This window comes from Lithobates pipiens, unplaced genomic scaffold (assembly GCF_037356315.1).
Source record: "Lithobates pipiens isolate NorthernLeopardFrog02 unplaced genomic scaffold, aLitPip1_a1.2 Scaffold_16, whole genome shotgun sequence".
NCBI classification, from domain to species: Eukaryota; Metazoa; Chordata; class Amphibia; order Anura; family Ranidae; genus Lithobates; species Lithobates pipiens.
In genome coordinates, this window is record NW_027507748.1 from 577,904,085 (window position 1) to 577,926,680 (window position 22,596).

General features: G+C 40.8%; 1 protein-coding gene across 2 annotated transcripts in view; it reads right to left on the reverse strand.

Annotated features, from left to right (window-relative positions):
* NCKAP1L (NCK associated protein 1 like) overlaps positions 1 to 22,596 on the reverse strand; it is a 311,632-nt gene that overhangs the window by 193,761 nt on the left and 95,275 nt on the right. For both annotated transcript variants that reach the window (XM_077483779.1, XM_077483778.1), the window contains exons 16-22: positions 21,504 to 21,649; positions 18,317 to 18,449; positions 16,496 to 16,615; positions 14,773 to 14,912; positions 8,079 to 8,210; positions 4,133 to 4,351; positions 1,490 to 1,626 (exon numbers count right to left, since the gene is read on the reverse strand). In XM_077483779.1, the coding sequence (XP_077339905.1) occupies positions 1,490 to 1,626; positions 4,133 to 4,351; positions 8,079 to 8,210; positions 14,773 to 14,912; positions 16,496 to 16,615; positions 18,317 to 18,449; positions 21,504 to 21,649 (1,027 nt within the window). The remainder of the gene's footprint in view (positions 1 to 1,489; positions 1,627 to 4,132; positions 4,352 to 8,078; positions 8,211 to 14,772; positions 14,913 to 16,495; positions 16,616 to 18,316; positions 18,450 to 21,503; positions 21,650 to 22,596) is intronic.

The following is a 22,596-nucleotide window of genomic DNA, read 5'->3' on the forward strand; positions in this document are numbered from 1 at the left end:
CTCAGCCCGTGCAGTGCTCATTAATGCAGCCTGATCAGTGCCCATCAATGCCGCCTCACCAGTGCCCATAAATGCAGCCTCACCAGTGCCCTTCAGCTCAGGCTGTTCAGTGCCCATCAGCGCAGCCTGTTCAGTGCCCATCAATGCAGCCTGTTCAGTGCCCATCAGCTCAGCTTGTTCAGTGCCCATCAATGTAGCCTGTTCAGTGCCCATCAGCTCAGCCTGTTCAGTTCCCACCAGCGCAGCCTGTTCAGTGCTTATCTGTCACGTACCTGGTCATTGAGCCCGATATGCAGAGGGAGGTCTCTCTTACATCCTAGCCCCTAGTAGAGTAGACAGGAAGCACAGGAGAACAGGCAGGATCAACAGCTGAATGGCTGGTCTGGAGCTCCGGATGATGCTGAGACAACTGGATTAGCAGGTGGGATGCAGCAGACAGGAGCTAAAGCAGGGAGAGACTCGTACGCATAGGCACCCGCAAGCGCGCACCCAGTTGTGTGGAACTGCTAGTCCCAGCAAGTATTTGCTGACACCATCAAAGCAGCCTTTTCAGTGCCCATCAATGCAGCCTGTTCAGTGCCCAGCAGCTTAGCATGTTCAGTGCCCATCAATGCAGCATGTTTAATGCCTATCATTGCAGCCTGTTCAGTGCCCTTCAGTGCACCCTGCTCAGTGCCCATCAATGCAGCCCTTTCAGTGCTCACCAGTGCAGCCTGTTCAGTGCCCATCAACACAGCCTGTTCAGTGCCCATCAATGCAGCCCGATCAATGCCAAGCAGCTCAGCCTGTTCAGTGCCCATCAATGCAGCCAGTTCAGTGCCCATCAATGCGGCCTGTTCAATGCCCAGAGGCTCAGTATGTTCAGTACCCATCAATGTAGCCTAGGTCCCAGCAGCTCAGCCTTTCCTAGAGGAGAGGAGATGGATTATATAGAGCAGGGATCTCCTGTTTACCCCACCAGTCCTCAGACGAAGTCCCGCTTCCTATGATAGATGTCACCAGTGTGTGTGCTGGCTATCATAGGAGCCAGCCCAGGAGGCGGGACTTTGTCTGACAGCCGGGAAAGCGAGAGATCCCCACTCTGTTAAATCCTGAAGCAATCGCCCCCCTCCCCGTCCGAGACACTTAACTAAGGGGGGGGTGCTGCCGCCCAACACTGGGATGACGTTTCACAGCCCAAGCAAATATAGGAAAAGGTGACTAGACATCCCCGGCTCTGCAAAGCATGGACAAAACCCAGAGAACAGACTTCCTCTGGGGACTGTCGCCAGAAACTTCTGGTCACCCTACCTCAATTGGCTCTTGCCAGTTGCCAGCCTGAGAAACAGCACAGTGCTACCTTTAGGTTGGAGGATATAGTGCAACCTCCACCTGTCTGCAAATATGTATGTCAATTTACCTTTTATCAGTTAGGACTATTAATATATCGGAGAAAAGTGAAACCAGTTACATATAAAGATTACCCATAGATAACAATCAGAGATCTCACCTGACACATCCGTGTACTCGTCAGCATTAAGGCCATGCTCTCCACCCATTTCTGCTGGTAGATCAATAAAGCATTTCAACGTCGGGGAATAAACTATTAACCCCGTACTAGCTTGACGCAGAAGACACTCCAGGTACCTTGGTGCAAAGAAACATTCATTTATTTAGACTGTAGTAAATTTATACTAGAACCAGAATGGGATTCAAAAAATGTGAACACTCGGATGATTTGTCAATGTTATCAAGTTGCAATCTATGGACATGTCAGTTAAAGTGTATCTACAGTTAAAACTTTTTTTGTTTATTTTAGAGTAGGGAAAGGTTAAAACTAAAGTCCAATTCTTTTTTGTCTATGCCCTGACAGGGAGATTCTCCTTTCCCTTCTTGTCCCACGTGGACAATAGGACATAAGTGGAAATCTCTGTAAAGTGTCTTCTTTTAGACTGTTGTCATCCAAATATAGATGTCACTATTTGAAGCTGTACCCACCCCTCTTGTTCTTGTGACAAACTCTAACATTTTGGATTTCCAGACACATTTTATCCCAGTCACAGTGACAAATAGAGCATGCATCTTCTTAGCCGGGACATGGCCAGCAATAAAAACCTGATTGGGTTTTAAATATTTTTCCACTTTATTAAAAACGTATAAAGCTTAGCTTTTACATACAATTTAAAATAAATATACCACATTATCATTAACAAATACACTACTTGATTCATTCTAGCAATGTTTCTTCTAGTGAGGGATGTGTGAATTAAAGTGTGGATGCATTACACTGTGATTAAAGAGACGCTGTCACCAACTTAAAAAAATTCAGGTAAAAGCACGGAAAAAATCTAATATGTAAAATGCTTACTTGCAAAGTTTTTTCTTGTCATAAATTGTTTTTTATTTACTTCTTATATGCCTCTGAACCTGCTAGAAAATTTGACTACTTCAGGAAAGTCAGTTCCCTAGCACAGACCCCTACCACCTCTTACCTTGTCATAGCCCTCACTTCTTCTATGTGTGTCTCATTACTCTCTGTGCTGGCTCAGAAAATTCACTTCTCCCCTCACTTCTCTACATAACCTTCTATGGAGCTGCTGGGGCAAAAGGGAATACTATAGACTGTCATTTGAGTAACACCTCCAAATCTGCTGGGGTTGCTCACATCACATTTAAGATGGTGTCACTGAACAGCAGTCTACATAAGGGAGGATTTTACAGGTAAATCACATGCATAGATTATGGGAAATGCACATACTGTTATGCAAAGATTTTTGTTGAAATGACTGGTCTCGCAACAGGGTCACTTTAGAATTGACAATAATGGAAAAAAAGCAATGCATTAACCTCCCTAACTTGGCCATATGCATGCATGCAATTGATTTTAAAAGAAAAGTATCAGTGAAGCTTTTTTGGCCATACTTCTTTGGTGTATCACGGGACTAGACATACTTTTGTTCTTCTGTGACCCCAAGTCAGCTGATAAAAGCCCACCAAAGTCCACCCAGTTTTGTGACAATAGCGAATTAATAGTCGCTATTGTAACACTGATTCTCCTCTTGGCCAATCAGAAAGTGGGTCACAAGGCCCATCATCTGATTGGTCGAAAGGAGATCTGATTGGATTGGCCGCCGGGAGGAGATGGGAGGAGACGCTGTGGAACTGAGACAGCAGACGCCCGTAGCCCGGAGAGAAGCCGCCGCCACCTGCTACCCAGAGCGATGCCCGCAAGATGGGGAAAGTGCAGGGCCCTGACTAACTGACTGATGGGGGGGGATGTCGCCCATGACCCCTGCGACCCGGCCAGGTCGGGGCACTTCTGTGCTGTCTGTGACCTGACCGGGGTGGGGGGGTGGCGGGAGGTGGATTGTTTGACACCCCCAAGAAAAAAACACCAGCCACCACTGGTTTTCAATAAAGATCATACCATTAAAGATTATTGTTCAGCTTTAAAGAAATCCTCCACATATAAAGAGGCATTGAACTAATAAAAATCAGAAGTCAGTGTCTAATGCCGCATACACACGATCGGAATTCTCGTCGAAAAAAGCTCTGATGGTTTTCCCAACGGAATTCCGACGGAATTCGGCTCAAGCTGTCTTGCCTACACACAGGCACATCAAATTTCCGATCGTTTATAACGCGGTGACGTACAACACGTACAACGAGACTAGAAAAAGGAAGTTCAATAGCCAATAGCTTCCGTCTCGTAGTTGAATCTGAGCATGTGTGATTTTTGGTGTGTCGGAATTGCATACACACGATCGGAATTACCAATAGAACGTTTTTCTGTCTGAAAAATTGAGAACATGCTATAAATTTTTGGCTGGCAGAAATTCAGACGGCTAAATTCCGATGGAGAATACACACAGTCGCATTTTCCGATGAAAAGCTCTCATCTGTCTTTTTCTGGCCGGAATTCCGATCGTGTATACGCGGCATAAGAATGAATGGAATGGAGGAGTAGATGAAATGCCATGACTTTTAGTTAAGAAAGTGAGGGTAGGAGATGGCTAGACAGTATGACATGTTGTGTGAAAGAGAAGCATTTGCAGGGAATATTTATAGTATTCAATATTAGAAGCTGGACTGAGAACATTGAGAACTGAGGGGAACATCCCAAATTAGAGATGCAGCACAAGACAATCCTTACCAGTTGGTATAAAGTGTGGTGATAGTCTGCTCTCCATTGGCATCATTTGCTTGTGTTTGTTGTAGTAAGGTGCTGCGGATAGTACGTGCGATATCAATATTCACTAGATGAGAAACAGATTGCAAAGTGCAGAGAAAAGATCTCATCCCACTTAAAACCTCTGATGGACGTTGAATGTCCCGAGTGGCAGGATTCCAGTTCACAATCGATACCAGGGCCCTAGAATGAATAAATCTGCATGTAAAGACCTACTATCTCAATACAACAGTTACTTGAACTTATCTTAATTATGCAGCATATACCCAAACCTGCATTACACTAAGGCCCCTTTCACACATGCGGACCATTCTTTTGATCAGTTCAGTCACTTTTTTTTCCAAAGAAAAAACGTATGAATTTTACATTAGTTTGTCATCAGATTTTTATCTGTTTTTCATACATTTTGACATCTGTTTGCCAGATGGAGTCCTTAAAGTGATACTAAAGTCTTGTTTTTTTGTTAAAAATCACAAACATGTCATACTTACCTGCTCTGTGCAGTGGTTTTGCAGAGAGAAGCCCACATCTTCTTTTTCTTGGTTCCCTCTTCCACACTCCTGGCCCCTCCCTCCAGTTCAGTGATCCCATAGCAAGCAGCTTGCTATGGGGCACCCAAGCCGAGCTGCAGCTCCATGTGTCTATTCAGACACAGAGTCACGACCCCACCCCACCCCCTCTCTCTCCTCATTGGTTCACTGATTGGCAGCAGTAGGAGCCAATGGCGGTGTGCTGCTGTCTCAGCCAATGAGGAGGGAGAGTCTAGGACAGCTGAGCCTCTCGTGCAACATCGCTGGAATGGAGGGAGCTCAGGTAAGTATGAAGGAGGCCAAGGGGGGCTGTTGCACACAGAAAGCTTTTTATCTTAATGCATAGAATGCATTAAGATAAAAAAAAATCTTCTGCAACCACTTAAACCACTTGAGTCCTGGAGCCAATCTTTAATGCAAAAACGGGGCGTTTGTCTGTATAACATCCGCTTTTCCTCTGATTGTTTTGTTCCTTTTAACAGAAGAAAAATAGGGCTTTGATCCATTCTAAAAAAAATTATGTTTTTTTGGAAGTGTTTTAAATGCATGTGTTTGGGGGTGTTCATATAGACACTATACGCACATGCAGTACTACCTAAGTGGAAAAAGTACAACTAAAATAAAAGTTGTTTATCCATTTACTATTCTTAAATGAGCCTGTCTTATAACTGACATCATAGAAATGAATAAGAAGGAAAATATTAAAACATACCCAAAAATCCTTAATAAAATGCAATAAGAAGAATCTGAATCTTCAGTATAAAAACCACCCTAATCTTCAGTGTGAACGCCATTCCATGTGCACCATCACCAGAGGAAGGGAGACTCAAATCTTCTTATCAGATACGTATCACTCAAAATCAAATAGCACTTTTATGATATACAGATTCACACTCCCGGCCCCCAATCCCTCCCTCTAGAGGAATAAGATTGGTGGTCTAACTACCAAAGTAATGGAGTAACTACAAAAGTAGTTTTACTATTGATTATGCATTGAGGATTTGGATGATTTTTAGGATCCAGTGACAAAAGTAGCTTGGCTTTCAGTTGAGATCCTAGTCTATCACAGACCAAGGATGAGAGGAGGTTTCCCCTCCACGGTACTACACAGCAGTGTATATTTGGCAGTATATAAACTATTACCTCCTCAACCCACAATGGGAAATTCTGCTTTTGGTGGATTTTCCTCTTTAGGGAACATACAGTACACTTCCATGGACAAACACTTCCATAGACAACAATGGAAACTTTGTAAACTTTTATGTGTCTGCTGGTTCTTTTTTTAGAAGCACTGGATTCTTGTCCCCTTGTTTTTTACATAATGTCATCATTATATATCTCACAATGACACACTTTTTGATCTGAGAGGTAGAAGTTTATATTGTTCAGTGGCATACTCCTCAACTCCTCAACTCCTACTTTCCGTAATGAATCACAAAATCCCTTTGTCCGTGAATGATGTTATATGGCAAGGGTCTTCTCGCTTCACTACCCTGATTGAATCATCCACTGATTAAAGCTCAGGAAAGAGGCACCGTAAGCCTTTTTTCTGTTAAAGTCCACTCACATAACAAAAGAATCAGATACCCTAACCCTTATTGATGAATTACTGTATATATACTTCAATCCAGGCACTGATGAGCAACTCAATGAATTTTATCAAATTCTCTCAGATTTTTTTAATCCCTTGACTTCTGACTCTCCTGGCAACAAGCAACTACTGAATTGCATAAGGAAATTCACGATAAGATTCAACTCCAACATATTAAAGACCTCACCACCCTGTCATTCACTTTAGACAAATATCTCTTCTTCAAACTGATAAAGGTTTTTATGAAAGTTTTCACTCACAAACTGACCCAGGTTGTCACCACCATAATTACCCTTATACCAAGGAGCCTTCTGTCTATTACAGCTGTAGTCCCCCGTGACTTCCAGAAGCATGTGGAATACCCCCAGAGACATGAAGCTCCAACATTTTAGTCCATGGCTAAAATGGGTGACTTAAAGAAAATTAGGTACCAGACACTTTCTGTCTTTTTAGAAATGTTATTTCTGATCACGCACAAGGAAGAAAGGTTATGGATCCCAGAGTAATACCTATGGGCTTCTCCAGATCCATGTCCAGTTACACAGTGTAAAGAGTCTAACCTAGCAACTCTGCAGATAACTTCTTAAGCTACCGTAGTTAACAGACTTCTCACTCTGTGCTGGTTCCAGTGCTGTCTGCACAATTTCCTAAGCTTCCATGAATGCTGCCCAAGTGAGTCACCAAGCCCCCTGCAAAGAAAACCAGCCTTTACCCTGGCTTTACCCACAAAAGTCTCACTCTTGGGTCATGATCTTGACACAGCTTCCCCCATTACCAGACAGGATAGTCTCCAGGACCACTTCAGGCCTATCTACTAGTCCAGAGCATGTGGTAGGCCCCCAAACCAGCCTACATATTTGTTTCAAAACAATTATTTTTTAATACTATTGTAAAAGTTGTTCCATTCATTAAATTTTGTCATGCACAGGTGTACAATTACCTCTGTATAGGTACAATTGTATGTAATTGTGCTTCTTTCTCCTAAATGCAACCCTTGCTCTATTTTGTACAATTAATCGTTCAAGGAAGGTTTTCCTATTTGCACTATGTTGTATTATATTCTTTTTCATTAGGCAAAAAAAGTGGATTTTCGCTTTAAAATAACCGGTCATAACAAAATCAAAGGCTTAACATAAGTTTCTATTTCCCTAGCTATTATGCACATTATTTTTTTCTCATTAAGTCACTGACCTGTAACAGGCAGGCAGCCAGTAAGGAGATTCACCCTCTCTATTGTCCTATTTACCATTAAAAGTGAAATTAAAAGAAAATCCCAAAACTTTGTGTTGTCCCCAGAAAAGTAATAAAGTGCAAATATTCCAATGGGGACACTAGTTCTGGAGACCTGGTTGTCCCCAAGGAATTCCCTTAATTTGCATGGATTTCCTCTCACTTCCAGTTTGGCTATGGGACGGGAAATGAATGGAACAATGGGACACAGATGGCGAAAAAAAAAATCTGACAGGGGTTAAAACCCTCCCTTGCTCTATCTAAAAAGAAAAAAGGGTTTGCCTATAGTTTGGCCTAATCTAATCGAAAACTATTTTTTTTGAGCTATACATATTTAAACCATAAAAAACTAACTTTGATGGCCAATATGTCCCTCTGTAATGTCACTGAACTGCTGTGGATTTGAGCAAGCAAAACTTGGCCACCATATCCATGTATGGTATGCAGTGGTGATGAATCTAGCAATATAACAATATGAAAATAGCAGTAACACAGAAGTAACAGCACAGTTTCATTGTAGCACATAACCATACTACATATCTTCATGTATAATACCTACCGACTAAGTCTTGTCTCTAAGTGGGAGCTTAGGTACTCTGCCGGAGTAACCAAATGATCGAACACCATGATGTTTTTGACATGATTTAGTGCTATGGCGAACTCACTAAGGGTCAGGTGCAGTTTGTCCATGCTAAAAATAAAAAACATATGCAGATATACATAATGAATATATGTATGATCAACAAAAACTATATTATATATTCATATAATAGAAATATAAACAAACTAGACTTGTGCTTGCAATCATACAAATAACTCAGTATTAAAAGTATGGTGTGCTATGCGTCACAAGTGAGTTGAGAGAGAGCCTGGATTTACACGTTGAGCCCCTCTAAGCCAACTTTGAGCACTTTCACCAATCCCACCCATTTTTATCTGATGTCCATTTATATAATTATATTGTTGTTATTTGTCTTTACTGTTGTTTGTGCTTAAAATTTTAATAACTTTTAAATGGAATAAAGTCTGCAATGACTTACTGAGTAGCTCTTGCTGAACTATACTTCTTGTGCCCCAGTCAGAGGTCAAAACTCCTTATCTGCATATCGTCCTGGATCAATATTGAAGAAAGCGTACCAGCGTGACAGCCATGCAGCTAGCATTTTCAGAATGAAAGCTCATCAGTGGCAGTGCCCATCTTTCCAAATGATTTATTTAAATTTTCAGCCAGTCTCTTTTTGGGGCATATGAGGTGTCAAACCTAGACTCTTTTCCTCCAGGTACTAAAATGTTTACCAGCACCACAATATAAAAGATGACAACCTAGTAACATAAGCACTCCCTGTTATGCTCCACACGAAACTTAAAGTATTTATAAACCGACGTTAAATATGAACAAAGCATATCCCTCTATATTGTGCTTGTTTCAATCCAGAGCACTAAGTGTAATTTCTGTCTGCTATCTTGAGTCATTTCTTCCAAGTTTTCCTGACAAAAGAGGTAAAAGGGTGTCGGGCTGTGATTGACAGCTTCAGCTCTGTTCCTGTGTGCTGTGTGAAGGGTATGTGTCCCTTTCCTTCCAATTAGTTCTCTGCAGATTGTAACTTCAGCTCCCAGGCCCCTGCTTTGTGAAAGCTCAGAAATGCCATGTAAATTCTGCTCTTTAAATGGCTGCACCGAAGAAACGGCTGCAGATAAACATGTACAACTTATGTAGGATTTGTTTCATCCTTGTGTATCACCTGAGGCCAGTCACTTCATTGGGTATATGTAAGGGTTTACAACCATTTTAATGACTTACCAGACTAGATGATGACCCTCGTTTAGTAGCCCCACCACGCTAATCATCAGTCAGAACCAGTGGTGGCTGATGCTCAATATTGTGGTGGGGGCACCACTCGCACCCCAAACCCCCCAGGCGTGCAATCAATCGATCAGGAATGTGGCGATCAATTAACAAACTCCCCAAATCCCCTTAGCGTGGGATTCAATGCCTTACCTTATTCTGCAGTGCTGTGGTACGGGTAAAGGGAGGAGACCGATAGCGAGCTGAATCCAGGGTAGGGCTCCAGCTGATGGGGCCATTGTTTCTCCTCCCAGACGAACAGGAAGTGTGTCCTGAGACCCGATTGGCTGGGAGTCCTAAGACTACCTGGTCAATCGGGTCTCAGGACCCGCTTTCTGCGCTCTGCGCCCTGAGCCCACACGTTTTTGAAGCCAATTAGAGCCACAGGCTCTAATCATGTGCTTAAAAAAAACTCCAACAAAAAAACATGGAAATCCATCTGCCCAGCACCCTACATGTAGATTAGGGGCCGGGCACATGGATTAGGGGGGTGGTGCCCCTGCGCCCCTAGTGAGCGGGCCACCACTGGTCAGAACAAATGCCCTGTGGCTAGAAATCCACTCCATACTCACAATAATCACATATATTTGTCACCCATTTCTAGCAACCAAAATGTATAAAAGATTTATCTAGCCAGTAGTACATAGATACAGTGTAAAATCAGCAGATCTGTTTCACCATCCAGTCTGTGCAGCATAAAGTCTAGAAAAATGCAGTGAGGCTGTCTTCAAACGTAACAGACATGAAAACACACATTTTAAAGTTTTGGGGAGTGACATACAGTGCCTTGAAAAAGTATTCATACCCCTTGAAATTTCCCACATTTTGTCTTGTTACAACCAAAAACTTATTTTATGTGACCAACACAAAGTGGCACATAATTGTAAAGTAGAAGGAAAATGATAAATGGTTTTCGAAATGTTTACAAATAAATAAGTGAAAAGTGTGGTGTGCATTTGTATTCAGCCCCCCTGAGTCAATACTTTGTAGAACCACCTTTCACTGAAATTACAGCTGCAAGTCTTTTTGGGTATGTCTCTACCAGCTTTGCACATCTAGAGAGTGACATTTTTGACCATTCTTCTTTGCAAAACAGCTCAAGCTCTGTCAGATTGGATGGAGAACGTCTGTGAACAGCAAATTTCAAGTCTGTCAAAGATTCCATTCTAACATATCAATATGGTTTTGATCTAAACCAGGGGCGCCCAACCTTTTGAAGAGCAAGGGCCACATAAGCGACTTGGTAACAATGAGTGGAGCAGAAGGATGACAGTTCCGTGTCCACTCTGCATATGCAGAGCCGACACGGATACAACCCACTCTACGGGCCCTTGGATCCCATCTGTCCAGATAGAAAGGGACGGAGCGGATTGGAGGTAAGTGGGGTGTAAATGGCCACAAGTCCGTTTACATCTGTGGCTCGATAGAGGTGAACGGAGGGTCAGACTGATAGTGTCAATGTGGCCTAAGGCTATTTTCACACTGATGCGCTGTGGTTTCCTCACACAGAGGGTGTAGACAAGTTTACCTGTGGCTTTCCTGCAGGTCAGCTGTATTTTGCCATAGACTTCTATTATATCCTGCTGGTGTAGTGCATTTTCTGAAAGTGCACTAAACTTGCAGGTAATAACAGAAGTCTATGACTCAGCAGGTGTTCTGCTCTGCACCTGCGGATCGGTTTTAAAGCAGCCCAGTAACCACTGCAGAACAGATATGCCCATATATACACTGTGATTTAAGTAATAAACTTACCTTTAATAATAGATTTCCATTCAGGTATTGCTGGCTGTTGTCCCAGGCAAATCATATGTGGTGTCACTCCACCTGTGATAGTAGTTGGCGCTATACAGGGAGCATTGGCTTATATGGCTCTGCAGCCGCTTGCTTCCTCTACCAGTGTCTTTTTTTTAACAGAAGCACTACCATTGCATTTATTCACAACACTGATGCTCTGGGATGTAGGGTTGGCAACCCACAATCTGAGCTTGCCAACCTGCCATCCCAGAGCAGCCACTTATAGCCTCTGGGCCACTGGTTGGGCACCCCTGATCTAAACCATTCCATTGTAGCTCTGGCTGTATGTTTAGGGTCATTGTCCTGCTGGAAGGTGAACCTCCGCCCTAGTCTCAAGTCTTTTGCAGACTCTAAGCCCTTGTACACATGGTCGGACATTCCGACAACCAAATCCGTCGGATTTTGTCCGACGGATTTTGCCCAACGGATTTTGCCCGACGGATTTTGTCCGAAACTGTTGCATACACACAGTTGGACAAAGTTGTCAGAAAATCTGATCGTACTTAATGTGGTGACGTTATTTCGTTAGGACGGGACTACGTTCAGGCTAGTAGCCAATAGCTTTGGTCTAGGGATTTGATCTGAGCATGCGTGGCACTTTGTCTGATCGGAATTATCTACACATGATCGGACAAAGTCATCGGATCATGTTGTCGGAAAATTTTATAGCCCCGCTGGAAAACTGTGAGGAAGTGATGTCATTCTCCTCGAGGCGGTCTTTTTGACCGGACTGCGAGGAGAACGCAATAGTAAGTGCACCAACACTACACCAACACTACACTGACATGTAGGTACACATAGGCACACAAATCCTGAAGGCAGTGCTTGGTTTTCGGGTCCCGTACGTGGCTAGGCTCCCAAAATGTCCCCCACATGTGGTATCCCCATACTCGGGAGAAGCAGCAGAATTCATTTTGGGGTGTAATTTCACTTATGCCCATAGCATGTGTGAGCACTATATCATTTAGTGACAACTTTGTGCAAAAAAAATAAAAAATTGTAATATTCCTGCAACTTGTGGCAAAATATTAAATATTTCATGGACTCAACATGCCTCTCAGTAAATAGCTTGGGGTGTCTACTTTCCAAAATGGGGTCATTTGGGGGGGTTTTGTGCTATTTTGCCATTTTATGGTCTTCTAAACTGTGATAGGTAGTGAGGAGTGAAATCAAAAATTTGCACCCTTAGAAATCCTGAAGGCAGTGATTGGTTTTCGGGGTCCGGTACACGGCTAGACTCCCAAAAAGTCCCACATATGTGGTATCCCCGTACTCAGGAGAAGCAGCAGAATATATTTTGGGGTGCAATTCCACATATAACTATGGCATGTGTGAGCAATATATCATTTAGTGACAACTTTTTGTAAACTTTTTTTTTTTTGTGTCATTATTCAATCACTTGGGACAAAAAAAATATTCAATGGGCTCAACATGTCCCTCAGCAATTTCCTTGGGGTGTCTACTTTCCAAAATGGGGTCATTTGGGGGGGTTGTGTTATTTTGGCATTTTATGGCCTACGAAACTGTGATAGGTAGTGAGGAGTGAAATCAAAAATTTGCACCCTTAGAAATCCTGAAGGCGATGATTGGTTTTCGGGGTGCCGTACGCGGCTAGACTCCCAAAACGTCACACATATGTGGTATCCCCGTACTCAGGAGAAACAGCAGAATATATTTTGGGGTGCAATTCCACATATAACTATGGCATGTGTGAGCAATATATCATTTAGTGACAACTTTTTGTAAACTTTTTTTTTTTTTTCGTGTCATTATTCAATCACTTGGGGAAAAAAAATATTCAATGGGCTCAACATGCCCCTCAGCAATTTCCTTGGGTTATCTACTTTCCAAAATAGGGTCATTTGGGGGGGGGGTTGTACTGCCCTGCCATTTTACCACCTCAAGAAATGAGATAAGCAGTCATAAATTAAAAGCTGTGTAAATTCCAGAAAATGTACACTAGTTTGTAGACGCTATAACTTTTGCGCAAACCAATAAATATACGCTTATTGACATTTTTCTTACTAAAGACATGTGGCTGAATACATTTTGGCCTAAATGTATGACTAAAATTTAGTTCATTCGATTTTTCTTATAACAAAAAGTAGAACATTTCTTTTTTTTTTTTTAATTTTCAGTCTTTTTCCTTTTATATCGTAAAAAATAAATATCGCAGAAGCAATCAAATACCATCAAAAGAAAGCTCTATTTGTGGGAAGAAAAGGATGCCCATTTCGTTTGGGTACAACATTGCATGACCACGCAATTACCAGTTAAAGCAGTGCAGTGCGAAATTGTAAAAAGACCTCTGGTCCTTAGGCTGACAATTGGTCCCGGGCGGAAGTGGTTAAACTTCTCCATAAATTTATCCCTTACCTGTCCTGGTGTGTTCCTTGGCCTTAATGATGCTGTTTGTTCACTAAGGTTGTCCAGCAAACCTCTGAGGGCTTCACAGAATAGCTATATTTGTACTGAGATTAAATTACAAACAGGTAGACTCTATTTACTTGAGAAGGCAATTGGTTCCATTAGATTTTAGTTAAGGGTATCAGAGTAAAGGGGGCTGAATACAAATGCACTCCACACTTTTCACATATTTATTTGTTAAAAATGTTGAAAAACATTTATAATTTTCCTTCCACTTCACAAATATATGCCAATTTGTGTTGGTCTATCACATAAAATCACAATAAAATACATTTACGTTTTTGGTTGTAACATGACAAAATGTGGAAAATGTTAAGGGGTATGAATACTTTTCAAGGCATTGTAACTGTGAGTATGGTTCACCTGAAAAGTTAAGCTATGAATTTCATTGGTATATTTTTCACTAGTTGATAACCATTTGGGGACAGTTCCCTCAGAACTCCATAAAAACCTCACTGCACTTTTCTGGACTTTACACCCCCCTTATAGCAATGGACTTGGGTGGTTTTATTAAAAATATATATTTATCCTGCTAAACTGCATGTACATTGGTTTTGTGCAAATGTTGGAAAAATCTAATTGTACTAGGTGATTTTCTTTCCAGGTTGGATGTTTTTCAATTATAAGAATCATCAGCTCCATTTAGTTAACATAATGCTTTATTTTCCTGTTTCAATCTATCTTATGATTGAAACACATGCAACCTGCAGAGAAAATAGCATAGTGACATTTGATTCTGCCAGCATCTCTTAGTCTCTCTGGGCTCTCAATGTCCAAGTATGGACAGTCAACATTGTTTTTGCTCTGGTGGGGACTTTATTACACTTTCATTGCCTGTGTACAGTGACATACCTAATTGTGATGATATATACATAAGAATTCAAATTTACGACATTTACAGTGCAATTTACCTAGGAGCGTAATACATTTCCACAAGCTAGAGCTAAAAGCTGTCATGTTTTTTAATCTCAGACAAAATAATTATTTGTTAGCCTCTATGGTAAGACTATCATACTACACTGTTACAAATGGAAACACTCTCCCTACATTATGAGAAGGCAATACTACTTGCAACGTAGGAGAACTATCTTATGCCTGGTTGCAGGCACTTGCAGAATTGCAGAATTTCTGTTAGGATCACATTAACACTTTAGTTCGTTTAGTAATTCATTTGGCGTTTACTCACTTAGTGGTCATGCTGCGATTTTTGCGCTGACTTTCTGTGCCTGGTTTTTCTCTCTCGGGTTCCGCTTTCTTGGGAGGCGGCCTTTTCAGTTTCTTGTTCCTGGCTTTGCTGATAGATGCGGCACAGTGCTTTGGAAGCAACTGGAAATGGGATTCAAAATATTCAATTTAAAAGAACCAACAAAATTGCATGAAAAGTTTTGAGTGAATTCTGTCAGTCTTCTGGAGTTTGTTTCTGGACCCTAATGGAGACTGAGTACATTTCTAGTTTAACTTTATGCCATACACTAAGTGCTAGATTCTTCACATTTGTTCTGTGATAATCTATCCAGGGATAGATACAGTAATAAATAGGAATGATGTTAACATATATATTAACATGTAGGTCCCCCACCATGCAACAATAGACCCAAATGCAAAAACAGATTACCTCCAGCTAGAAAAGACCCCCTAGCAGCCAGCATTAATAGACTCTGCGACACACCCCAGCACCCCTCGCCATTGCATAGTCAGTGCTGGAGGTCCCGAAAACTGCATTCCTCTGCGTTCCCGCTTAAAAAAAGGCCCTGATACTGTATATTAGCTAGTATGCAGTCTTCTGAATTGCATATGTCTTCCAATCAGGATTAAGTAGGAACAGAAATATAAGCTGTTTATACCACTGTTTAGTATATCACTCTGAATCCAAGTAGATCTACCATATTAATCAAATGGATACATGTTAGAATTACCAAAAGGCAACTTATACATGATATACATATTTATCTTGTTATAAAAGCCTTTACCTATAATTTTGTTGATAATATTTTTTACTCACATGATTAAATGATGTGAGGTAAAGATAACTATGGTGTTAATCCTTGTTTGTCTAGGGTAGCTATGCAGTTCATATATTGCCACAGGCGCCTGCACATGTCCATCATTTTGGATATGGCAGCCAAGAGCATGAGCTGTCTGAACTTGATGATTGCCACAAGTCGGGACTTTTCTCATAATGGAAGTGATGCAAACATTACATCTGTTCTGTCATGCAAGCATGAATATGGCTGACCTGTGGGGGTCCACGGCATTTAAAAATGTTGGGATAATGTCTTACCACTAGTCCCCCTTGATGAAGGGATCAGATTAGATTCTGAAGCATTGAGGGTGCCGCAGAGCCTTATTCTTTCCTCTTGGTCTGTATTCTTTTCATTTTCTTATGGAATCTTTTGTGTGTTGTTTGGCACTTGTTTATATACCTTTCTACGTGATTATTGTACTGCATGCAGAGCCTGCTAGTTGTGCCAATTAATTTGGTTACTTACTGTAATTGTATAAACATACATTATAATAATGGATGGTGTTTTTTCATATTTCTATAGACAACTTTTAAATGCTTGGTGAACATTGAACCATGGCCTCCCTGGAGATGTTACATTTTGTCTCAACATCTGTTGCCATCGCTTAGGCTTGACACGCACATACTTGCAGAGAAACTATAGATAAAGGCATGTGAAAAAAGGAGTAGTCAAGCAGAAAACTATTTAACGCTCACCTCCTCTGTCCTGTCTGTTCTGTCAAGACCTGGGAAATTATAGAACTCAGCAAACCCCTTCATGAGCCAGTAGCCAATCCAGGACAAGATACAGGAGGCCGACACATGACAAGAATCCTCAAAGGTTTTTTAGGCAGCAAAATGCTACCAGCTTCTAATTTGAAATTATCATTGTATTAATGGAAGTTACCTTTTCACTGAGATTACTTTGCTCTGCACAGATGTCGATTATACAGCTGGAGGCCTGTTTGCTGATTTCATCTAGAAAATTGTTACAGAGCCCTAAGCTGCAGTTCTTCAGGTGAGGGTACTGGAAATACGACAAAAAACATATCATTATCATTTGTCTTACATGAATTGCCCCATGCATCTACATATCTCTCTTTTGAGTGTCCAGTGAAACAGAAGTAAGCTGTGTTTAGACATCATTTCAGTGGCTCAGAAAAGCTGAGAATGTATACGGATTGTTTAAATCGAAATTTCAAGTAAACAGCTACATTACAAGATGTGTCCAGAAAGTAGTGAGAATGATATTTTAAACATTATTTTATTGAAAAATGTTACAATTGAACATTGTCTCCTTCAAAGTATGCACCTCGTGAGCGTACACCACCAGTGATTTTTCCATTCTTCATAGTATCCCTGGAAGTCTTCAAGTTGGATGGCATTGAGAGCCTGTGTACCAACATGGTGTCCTTTCTCATGTTTAAATCATGAGTCACGATTTCATGAACAATGGACTTGGTAATTCCGGCTTCCTTTGCAACCATTCTGATAGTGAACTGTCGGTCAAAAATGGAACAGAATGTGGATGTAGTGAGGTCGGTTCTCAACTGTGACCGATGTCTCCCGATCAGAATGTTGGTCACAGTTGAGGACCGACCTCACTGCATCCATATTCTGTTCCGCTTTTGAAGGAAGGCTCACTATCAGAACGATTGCAGAGGAAATGGGAATTACCAAGTCAATTGTTCATAAAATCGTGATTCAGGATTTGAACATGAGAAAAGGACACAATTTTTGGTAGTGTGGATAACGTCTAAAGAGCCACTACGCAGGCTTTGAACACCATCCCACTTGAAGACTTCCAGGGATGCTATAAAGAATGGAAACATCGCTGGGAGCGTTGTGTAAACTCACAAGGTGCTTACTTTGAAGGAGACAATGTCCAATTGTAAAACAATTTAATAAAAGAGTTTTTAAAATATCATTCTCATTACTTTCTGGACACACCTTGTATACATTTGAAATACATACATAAGAGATGGTTTACCAGCCAAATAAATCATATATTTGTCTATCCAGTTAGCAGATTTTTAAAGCTATGCTAGACTGTACTGCCAGGCTGTAGACTTGAGCATATAGCAGGACAGTATAGGCACAGCATTGCTCTGGTGAGCGCATTCCTCTTTTTACTCTGTTCTCTCCCCCTGTCAGCTTTTCCCTTGCATGCTGTATACATGACTGACTTCTAGCAATGTCCTTCTCCTTCCCAGTCTAAGTGCTGCTGTGCAGGGTTTTTATAAGAGGTTTATACCTGCATTTGCTTTTCTATAGACTTATATGGGGAGAGAAACAAACAAAAGCATGTTGATGCAGGCTTAAAACTCGTACTTTTAAGCTCTATATGCCAGCCAGTTCCATCTGTTGTAAGAAAATAATGACATACACAACTTAATATCTTTTTATATTTACCCCATTGGTTGTTTATGAGTCCCATTTGGCACTCATTACTGGTGACTGGGCAATTAATGATCTGCTTCACAACAGGACTACAAGCAGTAATGTACATGTTATGCAGAAAGGAGTGAAATTACCCCACAAATATGCTTGTAATCTAAAACAATCCCTAGCCTTTGAAAACCAAAAGGAATTCATGCATAATTAACAGGATAACTGGGCTCCAAACAATAACACTGGAAGATAAACACAATGTAGTCTGAACACAACAATTAAGGTCAACAGGACTATTTAGTTGCTACTGTTGTTACAGAGTAATTTGGTATCTCACCTCCTCTGGGCACATCTCGTGGGTGCAATTCGAGAAGTGAGAGCAGGCCAATGGAAATGAAATAGAGAAACGCAAAGCAGAGGGCTCTTCCATTGTTAGTGAGAACATCTTCTCAAATATGCGGATGTGAAAACTAAGAAAGCAACACAGATAAGAACATTAACAAGATAAAGAGAGATTAAACAACACCTGATATATGCTGTTCTACCCTAAGCTGGCCATGCGTGGCTTTTTTTTCGCTCAGCCAACAGGCTGAATGACAAAACTGAACCCCTTCCCCCATGCACATATTCAACGTGGATGCAGGAATCCTCTGTGCATTGCCATTGTATTGTGACAGCACGACTCCCACTATGATATTATTAAAAGTTTTTAGCACTGTCCTTATCCCAATACAAATGTGAAATCATGCAACAAATTATTACATGCAAATTGTGCAAATTCATATACGTATATATATACTGTATATCAATATTAATAATATCCAGGTCACCTGCAAACATAAACGTAATCTTTAGAATATAGTGCCAACGTGCTGATATTCTTAACAGTGTGATAAACAGGGTGCAATGCTCCACTCCTATGTGCCCTCACTCACCAACTGATGTTGTTGACTCAATATGTTAGAGAGTCTCTATACGCCTGTGAATAAAGTGAACTGATCCCGGGCTTGTGTTCTTCTGTTATCCTTTATTCCACTGCATTCCACATGAAGACCATGTGCAGTAATGGATTCCCATTCATATAAAGGATGATGTTAAGAGACCTACAGTACATAGCCTAATACCGTTTTTTATTGAATTTAAAACCCCAAAAAATTCCACTCACATAGAACAATGCAAGAAGAACATAAAATGCCGGACTGAAAGAGCCGCCTTAGCGTGCGCTCTAACGGCCGGATGTGACATCACCAGAAGTCACGCCTAGTGTGTTTCGCACCTCCCACGGGGTGTCTTCAGAAGTTAAGGACAGTAGTAATTGGATCTCCTTTTACTCTCAAAAGTACAACCTACATTTTTCTAGGGATCTCATTTATGTTTGCACGTAGACTGAACATTATTTATATTTACCGTATCTCACAAAAGTGACTTTTGTGAGATACTGTATATATGAACTTTTTGCACAAATATGTAATAATTTGTGGCATGATTGCACATGTGTATTGTGAAAAGGACAGGACTAAATACCTTTATTAATATAATTTTAGAAGGTATTCTCCTTTTGTAACAGCAGCAGTCCTATAAATACATTGTTTTATGTGAATTTTTAAATTTTGTAGATTTTTTTTTTTATATATATTTTTTATTTGTTATTTTTTCACATCTTTTCACTTTTTAAGATACATTTTGGGATTTATATGAATTATATTTAATTACTGTCAGTACTGATTTTGATATTCACTTTACTACCATAAACTGCTGTTGCAGAGTTGTGTTTACATTTGGCAACTGTTAAGCCTCATACACACGATAGGACTTTGTACAAAGTTTCCCTTGGATTTTTGTACAAAGGGCGTCGGCCCTGAACTTGTATTGCATACACACAGCAGGACTTTTTCAGCCAACTTTCACCAAATCACGTGGTTTTTCCGCACGTTACCGCCATCTTTGGTCAACTTTTGTATTGTTGTCTGATCTTTTGCATTGGTTCTGAGCATGCCTGTTTGTACTTTGTATAAAAGTCCTATGGTTTTCTGTACACACGATCAGACTTTGCTCCATTGGACTTTTGTTGCCAGAAAATGTGTCCGTTCGCACAGCCAACAAAAGTCTGATGAAAACCAAAAAAGTTTGTCCGATGGAGTGTACACACGGTCGGCTTTTGCTTCAAAACAGCTAATTTGCATGTTTGTTGTCAAAAAGTCTGATCGTGTGTATGGGCCTTAATCATCATCCTAGCTTCACTACCTAGAGCAGTGATGGTGAACCTTGGTACACTACATGTTTTGGAGCTACATTTCCCATTATGCTCAAGTACATGGCAGAGTGCATGAGCATCGTGGCAAATGTAGTTCCAAAACATCTGGGATGCCAAGGTTCGCCATCACTGACCTAGAGAGTAACAAGCATACAGGACAAGAGTTCAGACATGGTCCAATGCTTGTTCTAAGTCAGTGACTCCTTAGATCACCCTTTTTACCCCAGAGGAAAGAGTGAAATCATTTTCAGGTCTCCAGGAACACCTGCTAAAATGTATTTATTGGAGGTGTTTAGAAAAATTCCCCTTACATTTGTTGTCCGTGGTTAGAATGCCACCCTTACAGACAGCAATAAAGATAATTGCTGTCATGCCACTGGCTCTGCTAAATGGCGTTGATCCTGGAACTATATAGGTACCATAAGGTCAGAGGTCAAACAGACACAACTTAAACAACCAACAGTAACCTCTGGATGAACCCTAGGGTTCCACAGAATTCTTGTTGAGAATGACTGCCCTAGAAGTTAAAATCTGAATGTCAGCTCCAGAGCCCACAACTTTAAAAAAGACAGTAAATGCAGCTCTCATATATCCTTGTGTTGTTTTTTACTTGTCTGAATTGTATTTTACGTAGAAACAATAGTTTCATACAAATAAAAGGCAGAGTCTAAAGCCTCATACACACGATCTGCCTTTGTACAAACTTTCCTGTGGATATTTGTACAAAGGGCATCGGCCGCAAACTTATATTGCATACACATGGCAGGACTTTCTCAGCCAACTTTCACCAAATCACGTGGGTTTTCTGCTCTTTACGCCTCATACACACGAAAGGACTTTGTACAAACTTTCCCTTGGATTTTTGTACAAAGGGCATCGGCCCTGAACTTGTATTGCATACACACAGCAGGACTTTTTCAGCCAACTTTCACCAAATCATGTGGTTTTTCTGCTCTTTACCACCACCTTTGGTCAACTTCTGTATTGTTGTCTGATCTTTTGCATTGGTTCTGAGCAGGCGTGTTTGTATTCTGTACAAAAGTCCTATGGTTTTCTGTACACACGATCAGACTTTGCTCCATCAGACTTTTGTTGCCAGAAAGTTTGTCCGTTCGCACAGCCAACAAAAGTCAGATGAAAAACGAAAAAGTTCGTCCAATGGATCATACACACGGTTGGATGTTGCCTTAAAACAGCTAATTTGCATGTTTGTTGTCAAAAAGTCTGATCGTGTGTATGGGCCTTACGATCACAGTTATGAAATACCAACCAAAAGATGGAGAGGTCTGATGTCTCAGTAATCAGATCTTCCACAGAGTCCAGCATCCATGTGTGAAACATGATCAGATTCATAATTTTCCCCAGATCTGTATTGTCTCGAAGAGATAGCGGGGCTTTAGCTACACTGGTATATGCCTAGAAACAAAACAGAATAAACTAGAAGTAATATAAGTAGTAATAATAAGAAGTAAATAAACACATAGTAAAATAAATATTGTTATAAGTGTTATAAGAACAAACAAATCAAACATAATTTTCTTGCATGATCATGATATATGATTTTTGCTTAATCTAAACAGTAACCAGATTCACATGTGATTTTTACCAGGGGATGTCATAGATTTATTGGGGATTATTCTGCTAATTATGTAATCATAATGTTATGTTAACATGCATTTTTGGGACAGTCATTTGGAAAAGCTCAAGTTTTGTTTGGGGACATTTTAAATAATGTTCTAGGTTAGAGTTGTGTTTGTGATTAATAAAGATTAGACATATTTTTATTATTTTTACTATATTTTATTATTGGTAGGATTTTAATTACTAGCAATGTTTAGGAGCTTTGGCTATCTTTCTAGGAGCTATTTGGTTTCTTTCTTGGGAATGAGGGATGTGTGTAGGTGCCCACTAAGGATGGGCTTTATGTTCGAGTCGAACATGAGTTCGACTCGAACATTGGCTGTTCGCCAGTTCACCGAACAGCGAATAATTTTGGGTGTTTGCGGCAAATTCAAAAGCCGCGGAACACCCTTTAAAAGTCTATGGGAGAAATCAAAAGTGCTAATTTTAAAGGCTTATATGCATGGTATTGTCATAAAAAGTGTTTGGGGACTTGGGTCCTACCCCAGGGGACATGTATCAATGCAAAACAAGTTTTAAAAATGGCTGTTTTTCCAGGAGCAGTGATTTTAATAATGCTTAAAGTGAAACAATAAAAGTGTAATATTCCTTTAAATTTTGTACCTGGGGGTGTCTATAGACGAGTGACCCCAACCCCCTGTGACAACATGGGGAAAGCCATAGAGAAGTCCTCATGCATCAGAGGGGGACAGGGTCACCAGGTGGCCCCGTCCTCCGTTATA